Source organism: Fistularia commersonii, chromosome 7 (assembly GCF_037954325.1).
Source record: "Fistularia commersonii isolate RoL2024-O1a breed Wild chromosome 7, RoL_Fcom_v1.0, whole genome shotgun sequence".
NCBI classification, from domain to species: domain Eukaryota; kingdom Metazoa; phylum Chordata; class Actinopteri; order Syngnathiformes; family Fistulariidae; genus Fistularia; species Fistularia commersonii.
In genome coordinates this window covers 9,795,824-9,817,883 of record NC_141290.1, presented here as the reverse complement: position 1 = coordinate 9,817,883, position 22,060 = coordinate 9,795,824, and the positions used below count along the sequence as shown (strand labels likewise).

At 50.3% G+C, this 22,060-nt stretch overlaps 2 protein-coding genes across 5 annotated transcripts in view; both read right to left on the bottom strand.

Annotated features, from left to right (window-relative positions):
* Window positions 1-915: 915 nt before the first annotated feature.
* LOC147232712 (SH3 and cysteine-rich domain-containing protein 3-like) lies at window positions 916-6,545 on the bottom strand. Its single transcript, XM_086148827.1, has 12 exons — window positions 6,411-6,545; window positions 6,225-6,303; window positions 4,875-5,031; window positions 4,139-4,236; window positions 3,918-3,999; window positions 2,252-2,349; window positions 2,105-2,165; window positions 1,952-2,013; window positions 1,710-1,813; window positions 1,571-1,622; window positions 1,314-1,451; window positions 916-1,075 (listed from the first exon to the last, which is right to left on the bottom strand). The coding sequence occupies exons 1-12, from the start codon at window positions 6,425-6,427 to the stop codon at window positions 977-979; spliced, it is 1,047 nt and encodes a 348-aa protein (XP_086004953.1). The 5' UTR covers window positions 6,428-6,545; the 3' UTR covers window positions 916-976.
* A 2,503-nt stretch (window positions 6,546-9,048) lies between these two features.
* Window positions 9,049-22,060, bottom strand: part of r3hdm2 (R3H domain containing 2) — a 38,176-nt gene continuing 25,164 nt past the window's right edge. The window contains exons 12-27 of one of the 4 annotated variants that reach the window (XM_086149728.1): window positions 20,639-20,734; window positions 20,489-20,538; window positions 19,813-19,866; window positions 16,761-16,996; window positions 15,786-15,916; window positions 15,285-15,383; window positions 14,811-15,104; window positions 14,221-14,356; window positions 13,535-13,692; window positions 12,876-13,015; window positions 12,693-12,793; window positions 12,426-12,595; window positions 12,114-12,258; window positions 11,591-11,685; window positions 11,245-11,323; window positions 9,049-10,280 (exon numbers count right to left, since the gene is read on the bottom strand). In XM_086149728.1, the coding sequence (XP_086005854.1) occupies window positions 9,937-10,280; window positions 11,245-11,323; window positions 11,591-11,685; window positions 12,114-12,258; window positions 12,426-12,595; window positions 12,693-12,793; window positions 12,876-13,015; window positions 13,535-13,692; window positions 14,221-14,356; window positions 14,811-15,104; window positions 15,285-15,383; window positions 15,786-15,916; window positions 16,761-16,996; window positions 19,813-19,866; window positions 20,489-20,538; window positions 20,639-20,734 (2,328 nt within the window). In that variant the 3' untranslated portion in view covers window positions 9,049-9,936. The remainder of the gene's footprint in view (window positions 10,281-11,244; window positions 11,324-11,590; window positions 11,686-12,113; window positions 12,259-12,425; window positions 12,596-12,692; window positions 12,794-12,875; window positions 13,016-13,534; window positions 13,693-14,220; window positions 14,357-14,810; window positions 15,105-15,284; window positions 15,384-15,785; window positions 15,917-16,760; window positions 16,997-19,812; window positions 19,867-20,488; window positions 20,539-20,638; window positions 20,735-22,060) is intronic. The other 3 variants (XM_086149729.1, XM_086149730.1, XM_086149731.1) reach the window with 3 other exon arrangements.

Genomic DNA, 22,060 nt, shown 5'->3' with positions numbered 1-22,060 from the left:
ATTCCTGGCTTTTGTTTGTCCTGTTTACACACCAGTGATGGAAAGAAGAGGTAAAAAAAAAAGAAATCAAGATGCTGTCACTCCCATCACACACACACACATACACATACACACACTTTGGCAGCACCTTCTCCATCCCGCCTGCTTGGAGTGGCAGGGTCAGGAGGTCGGCATGGCAACATGGCAGCCGTGGCGTCATGGCCGCCGTTCCATCCGGAGCGGGGGGTTTGTTTCCCGGAGAGGAGGTGACCCGTGTCCGAGGAGCCGCTCCGTCGTCCAATCAGACGAGCGACCAAGCCTGGCGGCCGGCGAGCTGAACATACACACACACACACACACACACTCACGCGCACACACACTTTAAACGTCTGGACATCCATCTCCTCCTCTTCTTCTTCTTCTTGAAGGCACTTTTTCCCCACATGGTTGAGTTACAGGTGAGTGGGGTGAAATAAAATGAAAGCTGGAAACAATGTTGAGGTCACTTAAGGGAAACAAGGTTACGGTAAGAACTCTGAAGGCGTCACACACAGGAAAAACAGCGAGGGCGTCACAAACTGCATGCACAGGGAAGAACGGCGAAGGAATCACGGATTGGAAATGTGGTTCAGGACAGCGAAGGCATCGCAGGCTGGACGCAGAATCCTTGTTTCTGTTTATGACATCATTTCCTTCTTGTTTTTTGTTCTTAGATATATTTATTTTTCTGTAATCCAGTGCTGAGAAACAACCATCACACACTCGGGTCGGCGGTGCAACACGTGTGTGTGTGTGTGTGTGTGTGTGTGAGTGTGTGAGCTGTCGTTCATAGTGAGTGTGTCTGTCCGGTGTGTCTGAAAACACTTAAAAAAACAGTTTGATTTCACATCACACAAACATTTCAAGATTTTTTTTAATTTTTAATTTGCTTAAGAAAACTGAGCACCAAAAAGAGTCTCTCTCTCACACACACACACACACACACACACACAAGCCCTCAGATCTCCTGCAGCAGGTTGGCGGGGAAGAAACCCAGCTTCCTTCCGGTGCTGACCTTCAGGTAACCGTTAACCTCCTCGCCCTTCTTCACTACGATCTGCAGACAGAGGAGACACACACACACACACACACACACACACACACACACACACACACAAACTCCAACTTAGAACCTCCTGGCTTGCCATTCCACATTGTTTTAGCAGAAACCTTGAGATGTAACAGGGCGTAGCAAGTGTGCAAAGCAGATTGGCTGGTTGTGTACTGGATTCACTGATATGATTTGTGTGTGTGTGTGTGTGTGTGTGTGTGTGTGTGTGTGTGTGTCAGCTGACCTGGTCTTTCTTCAGCGTAATCTGGCCCATCTCCCTGTTGCCGACGAAGGAACGCGTCACCTTGTAGACCCGCTCCCCCGCTCGCACCCGTATGATGTAGCTGGCAGGGATGAAACCGGTCCGCTCGCCAATCTTCCCCTGGCGAGGGGGCGGAGCTACGTTCAACTGCCGCCGCGTTACACTGACATTCCACCAAACACACACCGTTGCTTCCATACACTCACACACACCCACACACACACACAAACAAATCTCACCCTCCACCACTCTTCGTTGGAGTCGTCGATCACCATGATCCGGTCACCGGCGCTAGGCAACACACACGACAAGTGGGTTTTAGGCTGTGTGTGTGTATGTGTGTGTGTGTGCGTGCGTGTGTGTGTGTTTGCTGCTTACTGCACATCCAGGTCGTCCTTCTCAATGGCCTTGAAGCGGTAGAGGGCCAGGTAGTAATGAGACTGGCTGAACACACCGATCTTCCCCAGCTGGGGCTTTTTACTCTGACACACACACACACACACACACACACACGGGCATCATCATCATAAGCCGACAGCCTTTCTATTATCTTCTCTTGGATCTTTATTACACCTTTATTACATCCCTATTATTGTTGTTCTCATCATCGTCGTCCTCACCTTCATCTCGTCCCGTCCCCTGACCTTGTCGTCGGCCGGCGCCTTGTCCCCCTCCGCGCTCGCTGCCTCGACGAAAAGCCACAAGAGAGGACGGCGTGGATGAGGTGGCGGCGAGAGAAGGAGGGCGGGTCGTTCCCCGGCGCCCGGCCTCACCTCCCTCGCCGGCCTGGTCCTCCTGCTTGGGCCGGGACTCCTCCTCGTCCATCCTCATCACCTGGGGGCGAGCGGGGACGTTCCAGCCGAGCCGAGCATTGAGACGGTGAAGACGAAGGGAAAAAAAAAAAACGCGACGGGACTCACGTTCTTCTTGTCTTCCGACCCCTTTTTGCGCTCCTTGTTGGCCATGATCACGCCGATGCGCAGCGTCTCGAACACGGGGTCCGTGCGGTTGGACTGAGCTGTCAATCATCATCGACTTATAATGAAAAGTGCAAGCGTGGGTAAAGCCGGTGCCCGCAGAGGCGCCCGAAGGCGGACGGGCGCCGAGGAGACGTTCTTACCAGGAGGACGTCGAGATGTTTCATGTAATTGAATAATTGTGAAGTCGCGTGATCGATTTTTTAAATTCGGAATTTGACGGTCGCGTTTCTCGTTTCTGCTCGGAAGATAGTTTCCAAATTCAAGTTGCGTTACGGGTGAGCACAGTACAAAAAAAAAAAAAAAAAAAAAGATGCATCACGGAAGGAAGCGCGATAAAGAGAAATGGCGATTTGAAGGCGAATATCTGGAGACATTTTACATTTTAGACCCGCCCTGCAGAAGGACCAGGGCTCACAACAACCCCTGATCACAAACCAACCGGCCTAGCGACAGAGTTTTTGAGCGCATTTTGAATCAAAACACAAACAAACTTTCCACATCATGGCTTTTGTAGTGTTGCGGCAGTCATGCGTGCTACTCTGCGTTGTTTACATCGTTCATCCTTGTATTTCTCTTACTTTTTTTCTAAGGAAGCTTGCCCTTGTTATGGCTAATAGCTAAAAGTGCTAGTGGGGTTAGCAAGAAGTTAAGAATTCCAGTGGATCGGAAGAAGGAAATAATAGCGAAAGGTAAGAGCGTGTTGGGTGTTACGGATCTCGCCGACACGGCTAAGTCAACCATCTGCACCATCCTGAAGAAAAAGGACGCGCTAAAAGCGGCAGGTGTGGCTAAAGGAGCGGCTACGCTAATGAAGCAAAGGTCTCGAGTCTTAGAAGAAGTCGAAAAGTGATTGTTAGCTTGGATGAATGGAAGACAACTAGCTGGAGACGGCATTCGTGTTAGCAAGGGTCTCATGCCAGAAGGCTTTGCTTTTGCTGATTTAGCAAAGGAAACACCGAGTGCAAGTGCCGGCAAGAAGAGCACGAACAGCAGAAACGGCACTAATGAAGGTGAGATGTCTCTGGAGGTTCTCAGTCATCCAGGTCACGGTGAATTCTTCAAAAGAAGCCTCTCAGATGAGGGCTGGAACGTCTTCAAGTGGAGAAATTCAAGTCCAATTTCCAAGACAAGAAGATTTCAACAAGAATGACGGTTAGCTTTAATGCCTTTCTGTATTTTTTGCAGAAATAAACTGCAAATAAACCAATGAAAAGTTCCTAAAGAGTGCAGTGTGTTTTTGGGGCTGGACAACGGACCAATGGGGTTTACTCTGATTTCAGCGGGAAACATTGATTCAGTTGGCGAACAAGAGTCAAAGAATGAACTGAATCCATGAGCTGAGGTTCCACTGCATTTGTAAAATTTGCCTGCAAAAAAAAAAAACAACCCGCGGTAGCTGCAGAATCTGAGGAGCCGCATTAGCTAAGCTAACATTAGCCTCGACTTAAAACAAAAAGAAAACCGGCCCAACAAAGGATGAGTCAGTGAGAAAGTTGCCATCAAATCCAATCATGGACCAGTGAATCTAAAAGGAATCGTGCGAACAGTGACGACACACCCCTCGTCTGTGTGTGTGTGTGTGTTTTCTAGCTTGTTTTTGACTCACAAAAGGGCAGCAGCTGGGAGATGGTGGCGTTCTGCTGGCTGCTGTACAGCGGGGAGCTGTAGGCCCGCCTGAACCCCGGCGGCTGCGAGAGGAGAGCACCGGTTAGCCGCCGTGGGGGCGGAGCCTGAGGAGCCTGAGGAGCCTGAGGAGCCTAAGGAACCTAAGGAACCTGAGGAACAGGAGGCCCGACAGAAGAACCAAGACGGTTGAGCTGGACTCACTATTTTGCCGAAACACCTCTGGAACTCCACGTAGGACTGGCACTGGTGGTGGATGCTGGTTTTACAGTTTTTACAGCGCAGAGCAAACTTGTTGTTCACTGGGGAGGAAGACAAGAACCAGGGTCAGAACTCCTCGTCCTCACAGCCAGAAGGTCTACGCTTGCATTCCAACAGGAAGAACTTTCTGTGTGGGGTTCCTCAGGGTTCTCCGGGTTCCTCCCACAGTCCAAAGACATGCCGGAGGTTCATTACTTGTGAATGAGTGAATTTCATTGTCTCCATTTGACGTGTGAATGAGAGGGTGAATGTCCGTGTAGTACTTGTGAATGTGTGAATTACTCTCTATATTCCATGTATATGAATGAGTGAATGTTTATACGATGTGGTAATGAATGAGCGAATGGTTGCATGTGTTTTTATGACGTTTGTCTCAATGGGACATGCCAATGAGATGGTGATTGTCTCTATATTACTTGTGAGCATGTCAATTGCCTGTTTTACCTGTGAATGAATGAGTGAATGGTTGGAATTGTCTATATGATGTGTGAATGAATGATTGAATTATTGTCTCTTTATGACTTGTGAATGAGTCTCTATTTTACAGGGGAATGAATGAGTGAATGTTTGGCCCCGTGAACTATCTAGGGTCCACGCCGCATTTCCGTGACCCAGAGTGCAGGATAAGCGATGTAGATAATGAATGAATGAATAACTTCAAGAACCGATGCTAACGTACAGACGATCATGCGGGCGCAGACGTCGCAGAACTTGGGCTTCTTGCAGTAGTGGTCCCTGAATTTGTGAGGCCTGTCGTTGACGGGCCGGACCGGCTCCGGGGCTGCCGGCTCCTCACGCTCCTCCTCCTCGACTTCCTCGTCGTAGATGAAGTAGACCTGCGGGCCCGGGTTCCAGGTTAGCGGAACTTCTCTCCTCCAGGAACAGCAGAGCTGCCGTTTGGGTCTTTGCTGGATCAGGGATGTGCTAATAACAAGGGAATATCCTGGTAATCGCCCCCCCCCCTCCTTGGATTATCACGTGTTATCACTATTCTGGGATTTAGAAATAAAAGCCTGATGAGCAGCAGAGGCGTGTTTGGATTATTACCGAGCAATTGGTAATTTCACAGTAATAACACCGTAAATACACTGAAATAACACAATTTCAATCTCTTTGGATTATCCTTCATGTGTTTGCTGTTTTACTTTGACCCAAAGAGTCCACATGGATAAAAAAGCAGATCTGCATGTTAATGAGAGGCGTGGGTGTGCGAGTTCACACGCACACACACACACACACACACACAAACACACACTGTCTCCAAGATACATGAATCTCCGAACCACAGGTGGGAAGCGGCTAAAAATAGCCATGGACTGCAGGCGGCAGAATTCCCAACTGGACGCAACAAAGCTTGACTTTGCTCCTGCCTAAAATATACTACAGTCTGGCTGATAAGGGCATGGTGGCGCAGGACACACACACACACACACACAGACAACCACCCGCACACACACACACACACACACACACACACACACACACACACACACACAGCCGTCCTCGACTCTCCATCACCAGCAGGATTAGAGGTGTCCTGTGGTTGTCAGGCTGACAATGACGGATAATCCCTGGGACCGTTCACACACACACACACACACACACACACACACACACACACACACACACACACACACACAGTTCTTATATTGGAATGCTCAATTTTCCAAGTCCTGCTTCATCAGCGCTTTTTTTTTTTAAATTATCAGCTGATCCGATTTCTTTTGATCGCCACTCTAGCAGCGCCCAGGAACACACATACACACACTATTATTCTACATGCAATCACAGAGTTTGCGGGTGTCACACACTTTTTCACAGCAGTGTGTTTCCCTTAGCAGTGCCTGGCTGTTGCCATGGCGACATTTGACCGGTCCCCAAACAGGAAGCTCGGTCGTCTCTGGTCCCCACCGAGGTCTTGAGTGACGGATAAACCAATCGGAGCTTCGGTCTGGGAGGTCAACCGATCACAATATTGGCACGGCGGCGAATTATGGGATGTTTCACGTGCTGCGCTCATCTGTCCTACCGTGTTGCCGTCCTCCCTCACCGCGTTGTCGGGGGCCGGGGGGTTGTCGTGGATGTCCACCGAGGCCTTGTCGTCCAGTCTGGGCAGCAGACACAACAGCGCAACACAAAAAACAACATCCCAGAATAATCATACCCCCCCAGAACCTCATATCCAAACGGGACAGATGCGAGACACTCAACTCACGAGTCGTAATGAGCCATAGAGCCTGCGGGTCGGTCCGGGTCTCCTCGGTGCTCCGCCGGGCTTCGTCTCGGTGCTCCCGTCCTTTACAGCTTCTCCAAAACAAAGCACCGAAAGGTTTTGGTGGACACTGGGATGGCACATGCAGGCAGGCCAGCCTCGCCCAGTGTGTGTGTGTGTGTGTGTGTGAGTGTTTTGGACAGCTGAGCACTTAAAAAGCTACAGCAACTCCCCAGCTGAACGCTACAAAAAAGCAGGAGCCGCCTCCCAGTAAAGTTAGGATGTGATGGAACGCTGGGAATATCTGAAGTATCTAACCGGGATGCAAGAATCGGTTTGAACTGAACCGAGGGAGGAGGAGTGTGTGTGTGTGTGTGTGTGTGTGTGTGTGCAAACCCAAACGGACAAATGAATAATTTTTTTTGCAAACTCCTAGTTGGGTGATTTCACTTGGACGTCTCCCAACCTTGGATTTTATTATTATTAATATTCTGAGAACAATCAAGTAAAGTTTAATTTAATCCTGTTAAAAATAAAAATAAAATAAAAAAAGTCAGCTGCTGCCCGGCCTCCTTTTGTCTGGTGAAGCGCCTACTGAGCATCGTGTTCGCCAAGTAACCTTTCTTTACCTGCTACTGTAACTTATCTCAGCGCAAAACTGGTCTTTGTCTCCCTCTGATGGTGATTGGTGGGATTACAGATTACGTCTGTCACTTGGGGAACAGAGTTGACTCAACCAGGCTCCCTGAATTATGAACATATATATATATATATGTTGGTGTGTATTAATGAATATTAGTAAGTCCACTGTACTTTTGTTATTTTGATCAAATTGCTGGTATAAGGCCTCTGAGTAGTGATCATTGATCTCACCAAAATGATTATATTTCAAAAAGTCTAAAGCATTCAGTGTAGTTCCCCGAAAACTTCTTGCAAGGTGTCTTCTGTTTCTGGAAGATGCAGTCCAGAAGGTTCTTCGGGGTGACGATGGGAAGTCCTGTTCTACAACCACGAAAGGAACTTTCCGGGCAGCTTCCTCACGTCGTGTAACTCGCAAAACCAAGGCAGCGTGATTTGATGGCTTTCGAGGTTTCTGGCAGCATACCGTGGACAAGTCTATTTGGAGTGTGGCTACTCCTAGAGATGCTGTCGCTTGATACATTTTGGTGGAAGCGCTGTTGATACTTAGCACAGGTTCTCCAGGGCATCCACAATACTTCAAGCTGCAGCTGTTTCCACATACAGTAGATGTTGTGAGCAGAGTCAGCGAGCGAACCCAAGTACTTATTAGTCTTCAACAAGGTTGATACTGGAGCGTCCAAAGAGGATGAAGGACCAGCAGATGTGGGGTTCCATATGTATGTCTTTTGATTATTTTAGGAAGAGACCATTGCCTTGGTATGCTTGTTTCTACAGTCCTCACAGACAGCAATTCAATTTTTGAAGTCGGGCGGCATGATTTGATGACTTCAGAACTTTTTGGCAGCATACCGTAGAGATGTTGCCACTTGAGTCATTCTGGTGGAAGTGCTGTTGACTCTTCTGGCATGGGTAGCATCAAGTGTCTGGGAGTCGGAGCCATACAAGAGGACGTGCTGTACAGTGGCCACAATCACTTTGCTCTAGGGTTTCATTTTGGTAGGATGGGGCTTTCTACAGCTTCTCCAGGCCAGCTTCTCCTAGATTGGGCTGTTGGTGAATGAAGTCTTCAACAAGGTCGATGCTGGAACCGTCCAAAGTAGATAGATGACCAGCAGATGTGAGGTTGACATGTATGTCTTTGGAAGAGGCTGTTTTAGCATGCTTGTTCTACTCTTGTGCTGCATCTGTACAACTCAAGAGCAAAATCATCTACAAAGTAAAGGTCAGGTTGGACCGCGGCTGGGAGGTGGCTCAAGGGAAGACCCTCTGAATAAGACGGCAACACAAAAGATGCAATAATCCCAACGTTTAGATCTTTAAGCGCACACTCAAGGTCCAACCATCCCACAGCAGGAAAGAAGAGTCTCTGTTTTGGGGCTGCAGCTTCTTTTTACTGGAACCGCTTCACCCTTCGGCCTTCGCCCGACAATTAAACCCTCAGTGGCCACAGATACCCTGATGTTTGTTTTTCTGCAGAGCCGATTAGTTGGAGATCTTTTTATCTTCCTGTCAGGATGGAGGTCTTCTGAGACGTGACATCAGCGGCTTGATGTGGAAACAAAAAAACGAGGACATTAAGGAAGGGTAAACACCTTCCTGTCCGTCCGTCCACCTGCTCCTTGCTGACCACGGAAGTGTCATCTCAGTGTGATGAGATACGTCAAAGAAAAGGGGCAAAGCTTAGGGAAACAATGAACGACTGAATGAATACAGGGTCTGTTGCCCTGTGCCCGATCCGAAATAAGCCACCCACTCGACACACAGGGACTTTTTTTTTTTTTGGATAGATTTTTCCGACTTTTATATTTTTAAAAACAAACAAAAAAAAAAAACAAAACAGATTAAATAAAATGTACAGTAGACATATGCAATCATTGTGCACTTCAACTACTTATTCTGATACTTTCTGCACAGCTGTCAACAAAAAACGCAAACACAATGGTGGTTTGGGGAGGGGGGTAAGGAGGAAACCTGTGGGCAGGGGGGAAGGGGGGGAGGCAAAGGAAAAAGAAAAGGCCTAAACGTTTTCACTCGGGAGGAGAAGAGGGGAGGGGAAAAGAAAAATCACTGAATATATAGATTTCTTTTATTCCTTACATCACTTATATAAATATATTGACCCCACTCCCCCCACAAAAGAGAGAGAGAGAGAAAGAGAGAGAGAGAGAGAGACCTCTGAAAAATAACAGCGCAATACAGAAACCCACAACAGCAGTAAGGCAAACAGAAAGCGAGAGAGAGAGAGAGAAAGAGAGAAAGAGAGAGAGAGAGAGAGAGAGAGAGAGAGGCTGCATGGGACATGGCATGATCTAGAAAGGGGGAAGCAGAGAGCGAAAGAGAGAGAGAGAGAGAGAGAGATAGAACGCGCAAATGTGCGTATGAACATTTTTATAAATATGTGTGATCAGGAGATGGTGGAGGGTGGGGTGGGGGGGCGCTGGTAGAAAAAGGAGGAAGAGTTGGAGGGAGGGAGGGAAGGAGGGAAAAGGGGGGAAGAGGGGAAAAGGTCTGACTGAGGTTGACTGTCCAGTGTGTTCTTGATTATGTGCTACGTGACCCTGTTTCGTTTGTCTCCTCTGGTGTGTGCATGTATGTGTGTGTGGTTGCGTGTGTGGCTGCATGTGTGTGTGTGTGTGTGTGTGTGTGCTCTTCGGCGATATAAATACAAAAGAAAAAAAAAAAAAATGTTTTGAAAAGAAAGGACAAAGTAAGTCATCGGTTGGAACAAACCCCGCCGCCTCCTGGCTCACGCCTCCTTCCCTTTTCGTCGCGCTCCTCCTGTTTTGTCTTTAAGGTGTACACAAAGAGCAGTCCCCCTCAGTCCCCCCCCCCCTCCACTTCCTGCTCCGCCTCTCAAGTCTCTTTCCACTTCCTGCCCCCTCTCCTTTCACTGAGAGCTGGCCCTCTCCAGCACGCGCAGGTCGTAGTTCTTTTTGGCGGCTCGCAGCTTGAAGAGGCAGGCCGCACTGTTGTTTAGTTTGAAGGAAGCACTCTGGGCGGCCATGGTGCTGGGGAACACCGCCACCACTGTGTAGCTGTGCGCCGGGTCACCGCCGCCCTCCCCCTTGGCACCCCCGGTGGGACAGGGGCCGCAGCCCCCCCGGCCCCCCTGGGGCTCCTTCAGCCACTGGATCTTGGCACCGCACAAAGACAGCTGGTTGAAGAGCTTCTCCGCCTCCGGGCGGGAGATCCCTTCCGGCAGGTCCGTCACCTCCAGCACTCGACTCACTACTGGGCGGAGGAGAGACGGTGTCAGCCGGCCGGGCTCGGAAATGGGACGGGACACTTTCACAGGAATCCCGACAAACCCGTTGCTTTCACGGCCCGAATCTAAACCATCTTTAACCTCAAACATTAGGATCTGAAGGTATTTAGTTTTTCCCAGTGGACAGGACATTCATCTGGCAAACAGCGGGAGGAGGTCTTTGTGAGATGGTTCAGGAACACCAGTGTCGCAGGGTTCGCAGAAGGTGAGCAGCCTCATCTGATCTTTCACCTTTTATCATCTGATCCACAGCCTCTTTCTCCATGTAAGAACTTTTTGCAGTTCCTAGAACCTTAATCAGGAATGAGTCTGTTCCTTCGTGCCTTCAGACAGCAGAGGAACCAGTGACCGTGGACCTCAGCTCCCAGAGTCCTCTCAGGTCCAACTCTGAGCCAGGCCCTTTTTTTACTGTTCCATAGAAACTCGTGGGTGCTCTATGATTGGTGGAGCTCATAAGCTACACCCATCGCCAGAGACTTCTTGTGAACCACAGAGCCCCATTTTGAAAAACCATGATGGTCACCGCTAAGCTGCTTTCCTGCGACAAAATGGGCAGAAGCAGCAAGAAAAGGAGCGAGGGAGAAGTCCAAGGTCTTCTGGCTTGTTACGACTCACAGGGGTTTCCGGGGCTCACAGAGGAACAACTACATTTTAAGCTAACAGCTAACAGGGTTCTACACACACCTAACCGCGGACCCTCGCTGCCAGCAGGAATGCACAACCAAAGGGCTCCGCTAGGGGAGGAGGGCAGTTATTGGAAACAAATTCCAAAATGGCTAATCTCAACTGTGCGTCAGGTTAACATGTCCTACTAATTTCCATTGAAGTTGGACCGGGGTTTCTGGACAGTGGCGGGTTACGTGTCGAGCTTTGTAACCAGCACACATGGGATTACAATAACATCACCTCAAAGTCGGGCGGCAAACTTACCGACATCCGTGGTGCCGAGGTCCGTCGACGCAGATTTGAGTGTTTGTTTCTTCCCCCGCGCCCCTCGTACTCCTTGGCCCTGAAGCAGGTTGGACACACATGTTTATTACAAAGTAAAGGCACACCAAATCACCGCTGGTCGGGGCAAATCGGTTATCGGAGGCACCGGCTCAGATGTAAACAGACACGGCCTTCGGCTCGTGCTGCAGAGGCGAACGACCTCTGGTTTCAGCTCGATGGGCGTTTTCAGAAGAGAGGAATAGACTAAATGTATCTAAAAAAAAAAAAAAAAAAAAAGGGCCCTGTGGCGAAATTGTAAATAAAAGGTCACCGAACATGCACTGACCTGATGAGAGCTGTACGAAGACTGGCCGTGCATGAGGGGGGGGGGACACAGGTTGTACTGCAAGGCTGGCCCCACCAAGGGGTAGCGGCCATCACCTGTACACACACACACACACACACGTTTGAAAGACAGCTGGGACTGTAAACACAGAGTGCTGGGGTACAAGCAGGTCAAAGGTAAGACCACGGAGAGGGTGGCCATTTGCCAGTCATGTGAAAGGGCAGAGGTGGGGGGGGGGTTGACCTGATGATGGTTCTGCTGCTGAAAGTGGGTGAAAGATCAGGATTTTACCCGGAATTGTGTTGTTTATTGGTGAACCTGCACGATGTACATCACTGTCAACCAGAAGGCATGGAATAATACACGACAGGACATCAGTTGCACCGCGCACGCACACAAAATATTTTTCCGTCATACCCAATTGCGTTTTAATTATCTTTACTTCTGCGATACCCCTTCTAGTGCCGTTTCAAAACCGGACAAGCTCGTTTCCAAGCAACTCCCCGAGTGTCCTTGTTTCTACCTTGAGCGGGGCCTCCGGGCCGGGGAAACTGAGAAATAAGGGGTAGTGGTCCCAGGCCTGGACAGACGCTGCTGACGCTGCCAGAGGGCGAAGGGGTCGGAGACTGGGTGGGCGACGCCAGGGGACTGGTCAGCTGGTTACCGGCCTGGTGGGGCATAAACCATGAGAAGACCAGGGACTTAACATGACAAAGTCAGACACCTCGCTGCCAGCTCAGGTGTCAGTGCCTTCCTGTGACCACCAGGAGGCGACAGATGAGTGAATAACAGGTGTATGCTATGTATGTGTGTGTGTGTGTGTGTGTGTGTATACCTGTGGAGTGTTGTCAGGTTTGTAGAGCTCCCCCGGCTTGCTGGGCCTCTGTTCTATACTATAGTACTTGCATGGGTTCCACTGGACCAGAGGAGGATTCTGGGAAGGCTGCGGTCCGTTGGGGACGCTGAGCTGCATGACCATCACTCCAGGCCCAGGAGGCGGGACTCCTGGCGGCAGGAGGCACCACACACACACACACACGTCATTAGCATGTGCCTTATATGGACCACGTGTCACTTTTGACCCAGAGACCTCCTGCCTCACCTGAATATTGCTGCTGCAACTGTTGAGGGTTGCAGGGGGACGGCGACTGTGTAATTTGATACTGCTCAGAGCTGGGGGGCTGCAGGTAGCCGACCGATGGGCTGCGGGGGCACGGCGGGGTCAGACAGAATCCAGTTTGTCCTGTAAAACGCCTCTCTCCGTTGCGATGAGCGCCGTACATACCTTGTGCTATTCTGCTGTGTGGGTGTGATAACACTGTAGTAAACAGGCATGGGACCCTGGACCGACTGGCTGACCGGCACCATCACCTGCTGCTGGTACTGCTGCTGCACCACCTGCTGATTTTCGCCGCCCACTGGCACCTGAGTGTGCAGGAGCGGAAAAAAAATAGAATTATAATAGTCAAATGAGGTAGGCCTGGGCGTGTCCGTGGATGGGGTGAAGAAAGCGCTTCACAACATGGAGTCAGACAGAGCCCAGCCACTTTAGCTTGACTTCAAGAGCTCCCCGAAAGAGCCACTGGCGTTTTAAGATCTGTGGCAGTACAGCGGCGGCTTTGTATCTCTTCGACACGAAGGGCCCCAGGAGGAGTGAATGCAGACCACTGTCCTTTCACTTTGAAACACCCGCCTCTCCTCTCACACACACACACACGACACACACGACAGCCTTCGCAGCTCTGCGTTCAAAAGCGTCACAGGATCACCATCTGCAACTTCTCACCGCTCCAGTCTATTTGTTGACCCACCTTTTACTAGCAGGAACCAAGATGGCGGCTGCCAGCAGATAGCGCTGTTTAACCTGTGAGCTTGTGTGTGTAGATGTGTGTGGCCAGGAAATGGCATCAAAATGTTTGCAAAAAGAGTGACAAACCGGTGTACCTGATACGACGGCATCTGTGGGTACTGGACCATGATGCTCTGCATTTGTCCTCCCATGCCCGCCCTCTGGGAATTGAGCAAACCGGGATTCTGGGGCTGCTGGACCCCCATCATGCCCTGATAACTCGGCTGCTGGCTGGGCATCATGGTCTGGAGACCTGTTTGGAGACGGACAGGAGTCAGACGGTCGGCGAGGAGTGGAGTCTCAGGCAAACGTGCGGTGAAACATGGAAACAACAGGAAATCTTTGATACTGTTAAACCTCCATGTTGACGCGAACACATCGAGAAACCAGGCTAACAGTCACGGATCGACGGGCCCATGTGAGCTTGGCCCACCGCCGCGGGTCAAACAAGAGCGCGGTCCAGCTGGCAAACGGCCCGCTGGCTGACTCTTACTGTACAAACACAATCAAAGTGGAAACCTCCAGGAATGAAGGACACGGCGGGCAGGTCATTTCAGACACGCGCGCACACATACGCAGCCCTGTGTTATCTGGGCTACTTTGCAGAGAAGTGGGGCCAAGGTTGTCCCAAAGAAAAAAAAAAAAAAAAAAACAATCAAAAAAGAAATCCAAAGTGTGACTTTGCTTCGAACGCCACGCCCTCACCTCACGCGACCCGGCAGAAATCTGGCCACAGCATGCATCTGCAGGCTCCTGCAGCTACACACAAGGGTATACACACCTGACTGCTGCGTGGGCTGAGGCATGGGTTGTGTGCGCTGGGCGGGATAAGACACCTGGTGGGACAGGGGCTGGGCCACGCGGTACTGCTGGCCTGAGCTGGGGTACTGACCGGGGGGGTAGTAAGACACCTGTATCTGGAGAACATAAAAAGGAAACATGTCACTTCGGGATGGAGGTGGTGTTCGGTCAGTTAGGGCGGCACGACACTGCAAGACAGGTCGCCAAAAAAAAAAGCTTTTTCGACCTCATTTAAATAATTCTATAGCCTGGAGACACTGTTGGCCTGTTAGCAGTTAGCAGCGCTAATGCTACACCCCCTCCCCTCAAATGCGTGACTAATGCTTTTTAAAGTCCACTGTGTGAGCCATATTAGCACATCCGGTCCCTTCAGGCCCGCGCTGGACTTACGCACACCAGCTTCTGGGTTTCGGCTACGCCCTTCAGGAAGCCAGAACACGACAGGTGACCAACTACCTTGAGGGACCCGTGTGCGTAAACAAAGTCCTCCCAGCGTGTTTTTTCTTCTGTGAGGGGTGGAGGTTTTTACTTTCGCACTCATGCAAAGCTGTGTGCATCTGAGTCACTAACCTGCTGAGGTGGCGGGGGCTGCATGTAGCCTTGCGGCGGCGGTGCCGCCTGCATGACGGGCTGGGATGGAGGCGGGGGCGGAGGCGGAGGATGGGGATGCGCGGTGGCCGGCTGGTAGCCGGACGGGGGCGCGATGGGCTGACCCGTGGTGGCCATGATGTAGCCCGCCTGCGGAGGGGGGTGCTGAGACATGACCGCCGGGGGGGCCTGGTAGATGGGCGGAGGCTCAGGGTTCTCGCTGGAGCCCTGCCGGCTCAGGGTCATCTGGCTGAACTGGGGCGCCAGCTCTTCTCCCTGGGGGACGAAAGTGACCCGTATGACCGGTGTTCAGCTCCACCGAGCGTCGTGCGCGGTTCCAAAACAGGTAAGCCGCTCAAATGACCGCGGGTGTGTATGTGCGGTGGCAAAATTCAGTTAATAGAAAGGTGTGGTGGGAAATACTTTACGTGCAAGTCTAGGAAAAGGGGTCAGTACCATTGTGTACTGCTGGGGAGGAGAAACTGGCAGGAGGACCTGGGGGCAGGAGGGGCTGGAGTAGGAGACGGGCTGAGAGGGCTGCAGTGATGCTACCGGCTACCGGAAGAGGGAAGGAAAACAAGACAGGAGAGGGTGGAGAAGAGAAGGAGGAGGAGAGAGAGACGAGGGAGTCAGTGAGGAGGAGGAGGGTGCCAGAGGCAGGCACGCACCAGGAGATGAAGATAAATGAAGACATAGGAAGGATGTGGGTTAGATTACAGAGGAGAGGCTGTTAATGAGCAGATGGACAGCAATTGGAAATTGCATTAAGTATCCAGACCATAAAGATGCAGGAAAAAACAATGCAAAGGCAAAAACTCAAATATAATTTCGTTCTGCTACGCGGGGGGAGAAACTAACGGGGGGCGGGGAGGATGGCTTCCAATCATGTCTGAGTCGGCATCACCGTTGCGCTACCGGTGAGGAAACAGAGCTGGCCCCCTCCCCCGGGGCGCTTACCTGGGCGATGATGTGGTTGCCCAAGGGGTGCTGCTGAGGGGTCGGCAGCAGGGCGGTCTGAGGCGGCGCTTGGGGCTGGGGCTGCGGCGGTTGCGATGGGCAGGGAAGCAGGCTACGGCTGGACTGGGAGGCTGTGGACACACACACACACACACACACACACACACACACACACACACACACACACACACACACACACACACACACACACACACGTCAGGACTGACTGAAGGACGGCCCACTGACGTAGAGAATACATCACACATACAGAAAAGTGCGCGGCGTTCATTTCTGCAGGGGGAAAAACGATGAGCCCGCAATTTCCATGGAAACAATTGATTAATAAATAAGGAGGGGGAGGAAGTCCTCGCTACATTTGGCATATACCCTCTCGTTTGCATCCGAATAACAGTTTGAGGTGGCGCAGCAGTTAACGCTTCAGCCTCACAGAAAGGTCCCGACAGTGGGGCCGTTCTCTGCGGAGTTTTAATGTTCTCACCAGGTTCACCAGATTCCTGAAGGAATAAATGGTTGTCTCTGTATGACATGTAAATGACAGGGTGACTGTATGTCTCTATGATGTTTGCTGCTGTGACACTTGAATTTACACAATGGGGATCATTAAAGTATTAGTATTATCTTATCTTGAATGCGAGGGTGAATAGTTGTTTGTCTCTATATGCAGCCTTTCTATTGGTCCAAGGTGAGCCTGCCTTCCCCCACAGACAGCTGGGATAGGCTGAACCCCCAACCACAACTGCAGAATAAGCAGTATAGATAATGAATGAATGGATGTTTGTATGTCAGTTTCCTGGGTGTTAAGCCTCTCTGTTAGCACGCTTATTTGGTTTTTATGTACTCCTGGCTGTCCTGTAGTTCACTTGTTTCCGAGCCTCCTATTGTGGCAGCGGCCTCGGAGACCCGACACCGTCCTGCTAGATCACTAACGTTTAGCTAGGTGCTCGGCCCTCTCACCGGAGCGGGAGCCTTTGCAGCTACCCTGCGAGCCCTTGCTGCTGCCCAGGCTGTCCCCTCGGGTCAGGATGGAGATGCCGGAGAAGCTGCTGGCCTTGGTGACAGGCGGCCGGAGGGTGCGGTTCGAGCTGTCCGAGTCGGTGCTGCTCCACGGCCGAGGCTCCAGGCATTTCATGTCACTATCCGTGCTGCTCTGGCGGCTGCTTGACGCCCGGCTTGAGCTCTCGCGGTTCCCTCTGATGGGAAAAAAAGACGAGGAGGAAGAAGAAGAAGAGACGCCGTGATTAGATAATAGGGACAATAAACATCGCTAAAGGAAAGTAGTTAAAGAGAGGAGTGTTAACAAGAGTGTGAATTACAGAGTTGGGGGAGGTCAGAGGAGAGAAAATGGCTGGAGGGGAAGAATATATGAAACAGATGATGGGGAAAAAGAGGAGGAAGTGAACACAGAAAAGAGCAGGAGGCAAAACAGGGTGGCATTCAGGTACGATGCAGAGAGACGATGAGAACCGCCATTTTGACAGGTAACAGGAGGGGGCATTCAACACAGATGCATCCTGGGGGTGGGTCCGGTCAGACCATGGGGGGGGGGGTCAGGCAACAAGCCACCAAACAGTAGTATTCAGTTTAATACGCACACACACACACACACTCACTCGTCCAGAACATGCAATGGGAAACGATGCTGCAGGTGTCACATCAATGGAGAGAGAGGGTGTGTGCGTGTGTGTGTGTGTGTGTGTGTGTGAGTGAGAGAGAGAGAATATCAGATGCTTGTGCAGAAACCACACACACACACACACACACACACACACACACACACACACACACACACACACACACACACACACACACACACACACACACACACACACACACACACAGAACACATGCATTTATTAGTGTTATTAGCGGTAATAAACACACAAACGCACAGATACACCTTGAGCTGAGGACCATAAACACACTTTGGAAAAGATGCGCACTAACTTGAGGGTGCACACACATACGTACACACCATTAAAAAAACAAAAACTTCCACCACTGGTTCACCACCATGGGTTCCTAGACTATGATGCTGCGGACAAGGTCGCCGCTGCCGCGGCTGTCATGATAATGAGGCCGGCTGCCAAGGACAGCGACGGAATCGAAAACATCAACTGACCCCTTCCTCCAAGATACAGGAGGCAGGGGGACGGCCGCGGAGAGCGAAGGGGAGGGAAACCCGTCTGGGGCGTGGAGATTCCCGCGGTAAGGGCTGTGAAAGCCGAGCCGCTGCTGTTTGAAGGCTGTGGCTGATAAATTTTTCAGAGACTGTAATTATTGCAGGATCTATTTTGAGCTCTCTCTCTCTCGCTCTCCACGGCCTATTTTAAGGAACATTGGGTGCTCTGCCGCAAAAGCAGACCCGAACTTGTTTACGGGGCCATGCCGACACAGATCAGAGCGGGCTGAGCGCGCATGTGACTGCCCACCCCCCCGAGACGGCGGTTTCAGCAAACGCCGGTGCTAGAGACGGAGCTCATACATTCAACGTTTTGAATTAGAACCAAGATCATTGGATTATAATCTAAAACCAGAAATGATGTCTCTTAAGACCGTCAAATGTCTCATGTTTCCATTTTCTTAAAAAGGGAAGTTGCTCAACGCTGCAGTCTGACTTTTTATCTCTAGAACATCTAAAAGTTTTCTGGGACCTACAACGCATCTCGGTGCATTCAGGAACCATGGACCTCAGCTTTGAGGGACCTTTTAGCGAGGCAGGGTCTTTTTACAGTTTCATAAGATACTTCTTGTGGACTGCGGAGCGTTATTTTTAAAAACTACTGCCATCACTGGTCAGGTGTTTTTCAGCAAAATGGACAGAAGCAATAAGAAATGGAGCGACGAAGAGGTCCAAGGTCTTCCGGCACACTGCTGCGCCTCAGAGGGGTTTTGGACCTCACAGAGGAACATTAACATTTCGGACCTAAACAAGTAAGAAGCTAGTTATCAGGGTTTTTCACGAGGTGAAGCAGTGCAGTAAGAAGATAAGAACCCTTCAACCCATCTGATAGGCCACGGTTATTATTCCCTGAACATAGCGCTATGCCAGCTTCCACCTCCATGTCGTCTTCTTCTGCGCAATTGGAGCTAGACAGCTCATGAAACTGTTCTGTCCGTAGGCAGATTTTATTTGGTGGGATTTACTCAGATACTAGACCTTTTCGTACAACGAAGAACGCCGAATGCGTCTAACTCATTTTTGAGTCATTTGTAATTATTCTTTTCACAAATGCCAACACAGGAAGTCCTCGGTTTGCGACGTTCTCAACCTTCAGTGTTACATGGTCACGTAGGCATCTCCGATTTTTGTATCAAGATAAGAACTAGTCGGCAAACGGAGCTTTGAGAAAGACGGCCCTGTTCACATTCGCCAGTTGTACTTTTGTGCCTCGAAAAAAGGGAAAGCCACCTCCGCGGAAGGGATATTAGATATGATAAAAACTCGGAAAAGGGCGAAACATCGGCCGGTTGTTTGGTCCAAGTCGCACCACTGTCTCAGATCCGGTACCCTCATATGCCTCTCCGGACCTCACTGAGTTAGCAAAGGGACTTATGTACAGTATGTGAGTTCCAACTTGTGACGCAAATCATGCTACTGTAAGAACAGAATTCCCATGCAAGTCAGGGACATCCTGTGATATTTCTTATCTTTCCGTTCCACAGACCTCTTGCGTTTTTAAATGGCTCCAAACCTGGACTTCCTGACAGCCATCTTTCGTACAGGTAAAACAATTAATGCGATACGATGGTGGCAAAACTTGGCGAGAGAAAAAGATGGCGGGTGAACATGCCCCTCCCCCGGTGAAACCACAAAGCAGCCATGCAGGGGTCATGGGAAGCCCCAAGGTGCAGTACTGGGGAGAAAGCCATCAATCAGCCGCTGACGCCAAGCAAGGATATAGAAGTCATCACACGTCACCAAACTATCATGACTCGACCACTTTTAGAAAAAAAAAAAAAAATGGGCATGGCAACACACAAGTCAAAGGCAACAGCGCCCCAATACCTAAAAATCTGCCTCCGCTTTTGAGAGCTAGAGCAGTAGCCCTCAGTGGAGAGTCTGTTGGGGTTAACATCGGGAGAAAATGCTGAAGTTACAAGGCTGCGTTTGAGCGGAGAAGAACTGAGGGAGGAGGCGGGCGATGGGAGAGGTGTGTGTTAGAGGTGAGCACGAGGGGAGGGAAGGGGGGGGGGGGGACAAAGAAGAAGAGAAAAGGGGGGAAAAAAAAAAAAGCGCACACAAGGCAAAAACTCTAGATTGGCGGAAAGCCCCCCCCCACAGACGCACTTCGTCTTCCTCAGCATATTACGATGTAATCCTCACCCCGTAATGACCGGGATGCTTTGGGATATAAGCTGACAGCAACTGCTGTGTGAGCGGTCTTACTTCTACGCCCACCTCCAACCCTCCCCTCCCCTCAGAGACAGTATATTGCTAAAAAAAAAAAAAAAAGGGGGGGGGAAATTAGCAGCGAGGTGATGAAAATCAATTTGTGTGAAGTCGCTGGGCAATTCGGAGACTTCACGCGGCAACCGACGGTCGCCTGGTTCTGAGAACCGGGTGAATGGCGGTCAGAAGGTTTGGTCCCACGGGGGAAGGAGGGGAGGAGTGGGGGGTTAGCGGCAGCGATGGATGGTCGTATGAGTTCATTTGGAGAGTGTGCTGGAGTCGGTCCTCTTACCTGTTGTCGTTGATGTATCCGTTCTGAGAGGACTGTAAAAAAAAGGACACCTGCACATTATGAAAAGCATCATTCTTCTTGGGGCCGTGGCACTGATAAGCAACGGAGGGGGAACACCTGCCCCTGCAGCGGCGCAGGTCCCAAACTTACTTCTCGGGCAAAGATCCGGTCTCGTACCCGCTGGTATTCTTCCTCCCGTTCCTCGATGGACTTGCTGCGCCGCCCGTCCTGCAGCGGCACGCGGATCTGACAAAACACACGTCGGGGAGCGGTTAGCATTTAAGCATGCTTCACATTGAATATCTGCTGAGGGGTCCCGATGCAAACTCGCAATTAAGAGTTTGACAAAAGGTGTTAAAGTGGTGAATGAAAAGTCGCTCTGACTTTAAGGATGGCCTGGAGGAACAGGGTTTCGGAGATCCAGCAGCAAAAATCTGCGTTTGAAAGTGTAAGCCCTCAGAGGAGTGTGTCATCAGCTGCTGCGCTGAAGGGTTGACATCACACTGGAGGCGTTCAGAGACGTTCTCAAGGTGTTGACCAAACCCTGTAGTGTGCTTCCTCCTCAGGTCAGGAAAGGGTAAATGCAGCCTGCACGGTCTCCTCTGTCCGCTAAAGGGACGTTTAGCAAACAAACTAAACATTGCCAAGATGTGCCAGAAGTTAAGCTGTCCAAATATAGACGGATGGAGTGTGTTCTGCAACTGATGTGCTCAGGTGCTACAGGAAGTGAGTGCGGATGCCCATTCACTTCCACTGTTTGCAGAGCTTAAAAGTTAAACAGCCCTGCAGAGTTTTCAGAAAGGAGAGGGGCATCAAGGGTCAGTTATCGGGGCAAACGCCTTGCAGGCCAGGCTGGGAATGAAAACCAACAGGATGTCATGGCACATAATCCAATCTAGGTGATTGGCCCCGACACAGTGAATGGCAGCCATCATTGCTGCAGAGGCCTTCCCTGGAGAACCACGCTGAACACAAGTCCCTTACACAGCTTGAAAAAGTTTTATAGACATGTATACACACATATATAGTAATACCTTGATTTATATCAAATAAAATTTCCCAGATGAAATGAACTGAAATGCTATCAATCCATTCCAGCCCCTGATATTGTTTTGTGTTTTTAAATTAGAAAATATACACTCTAAATAACAGATCATGTATAAAATCACTTATTGACTACACGCTTGTTACACACAATGTTACAATGTGTTGCTAAATGTAACATGCACACTTTGCTACAATTTATGTCTAAACTTCATTTATAGACATGTGAAGCCACTTATGGAGTGAAGCCACTCCTCTTTTCGAAACCGTCAAACTGTCCCCGACCGGCTTTGAGCGAGTCTTCCGAAGCTTGTCTGTTGACGTTCCCGCCATCCTCCGCAAATCCCCATCAAAGTCTCCTGCCTCTTCACAGATGATGCTCTCCGTCATGGTTTCTCACCAACAACAACTTCTCCACCTCCTCATGGGCAGGTCAACAACATGCACACCTCACTCAAGTTATTCCATGATTTTCCCTGGGCTACCCAGTGGCAGGGGAACGTCCCACTGTATTTAAACGCCACTTCA

Bases quoted from the DNA above. Each gene is read 5' to 3' on its own strand.
- LOC147232712 (XM_086148827.1), bottom strand. The intron at 1,814-1,951 runs GTGAGGACGACG...TGTGTGTGTCAG, and splicing joins GGGGACGGGACGAGATGAAG to AGTAAAAAGCCCCAGCTGGG. The intron at 1,452-1,570 runs GTGAGATTTGTT...CCCCCTCGCCAG, and splicing joins CCAACGAAGAGTGGTGGAGG to GGGAAGATTGGCGAGCGGAC.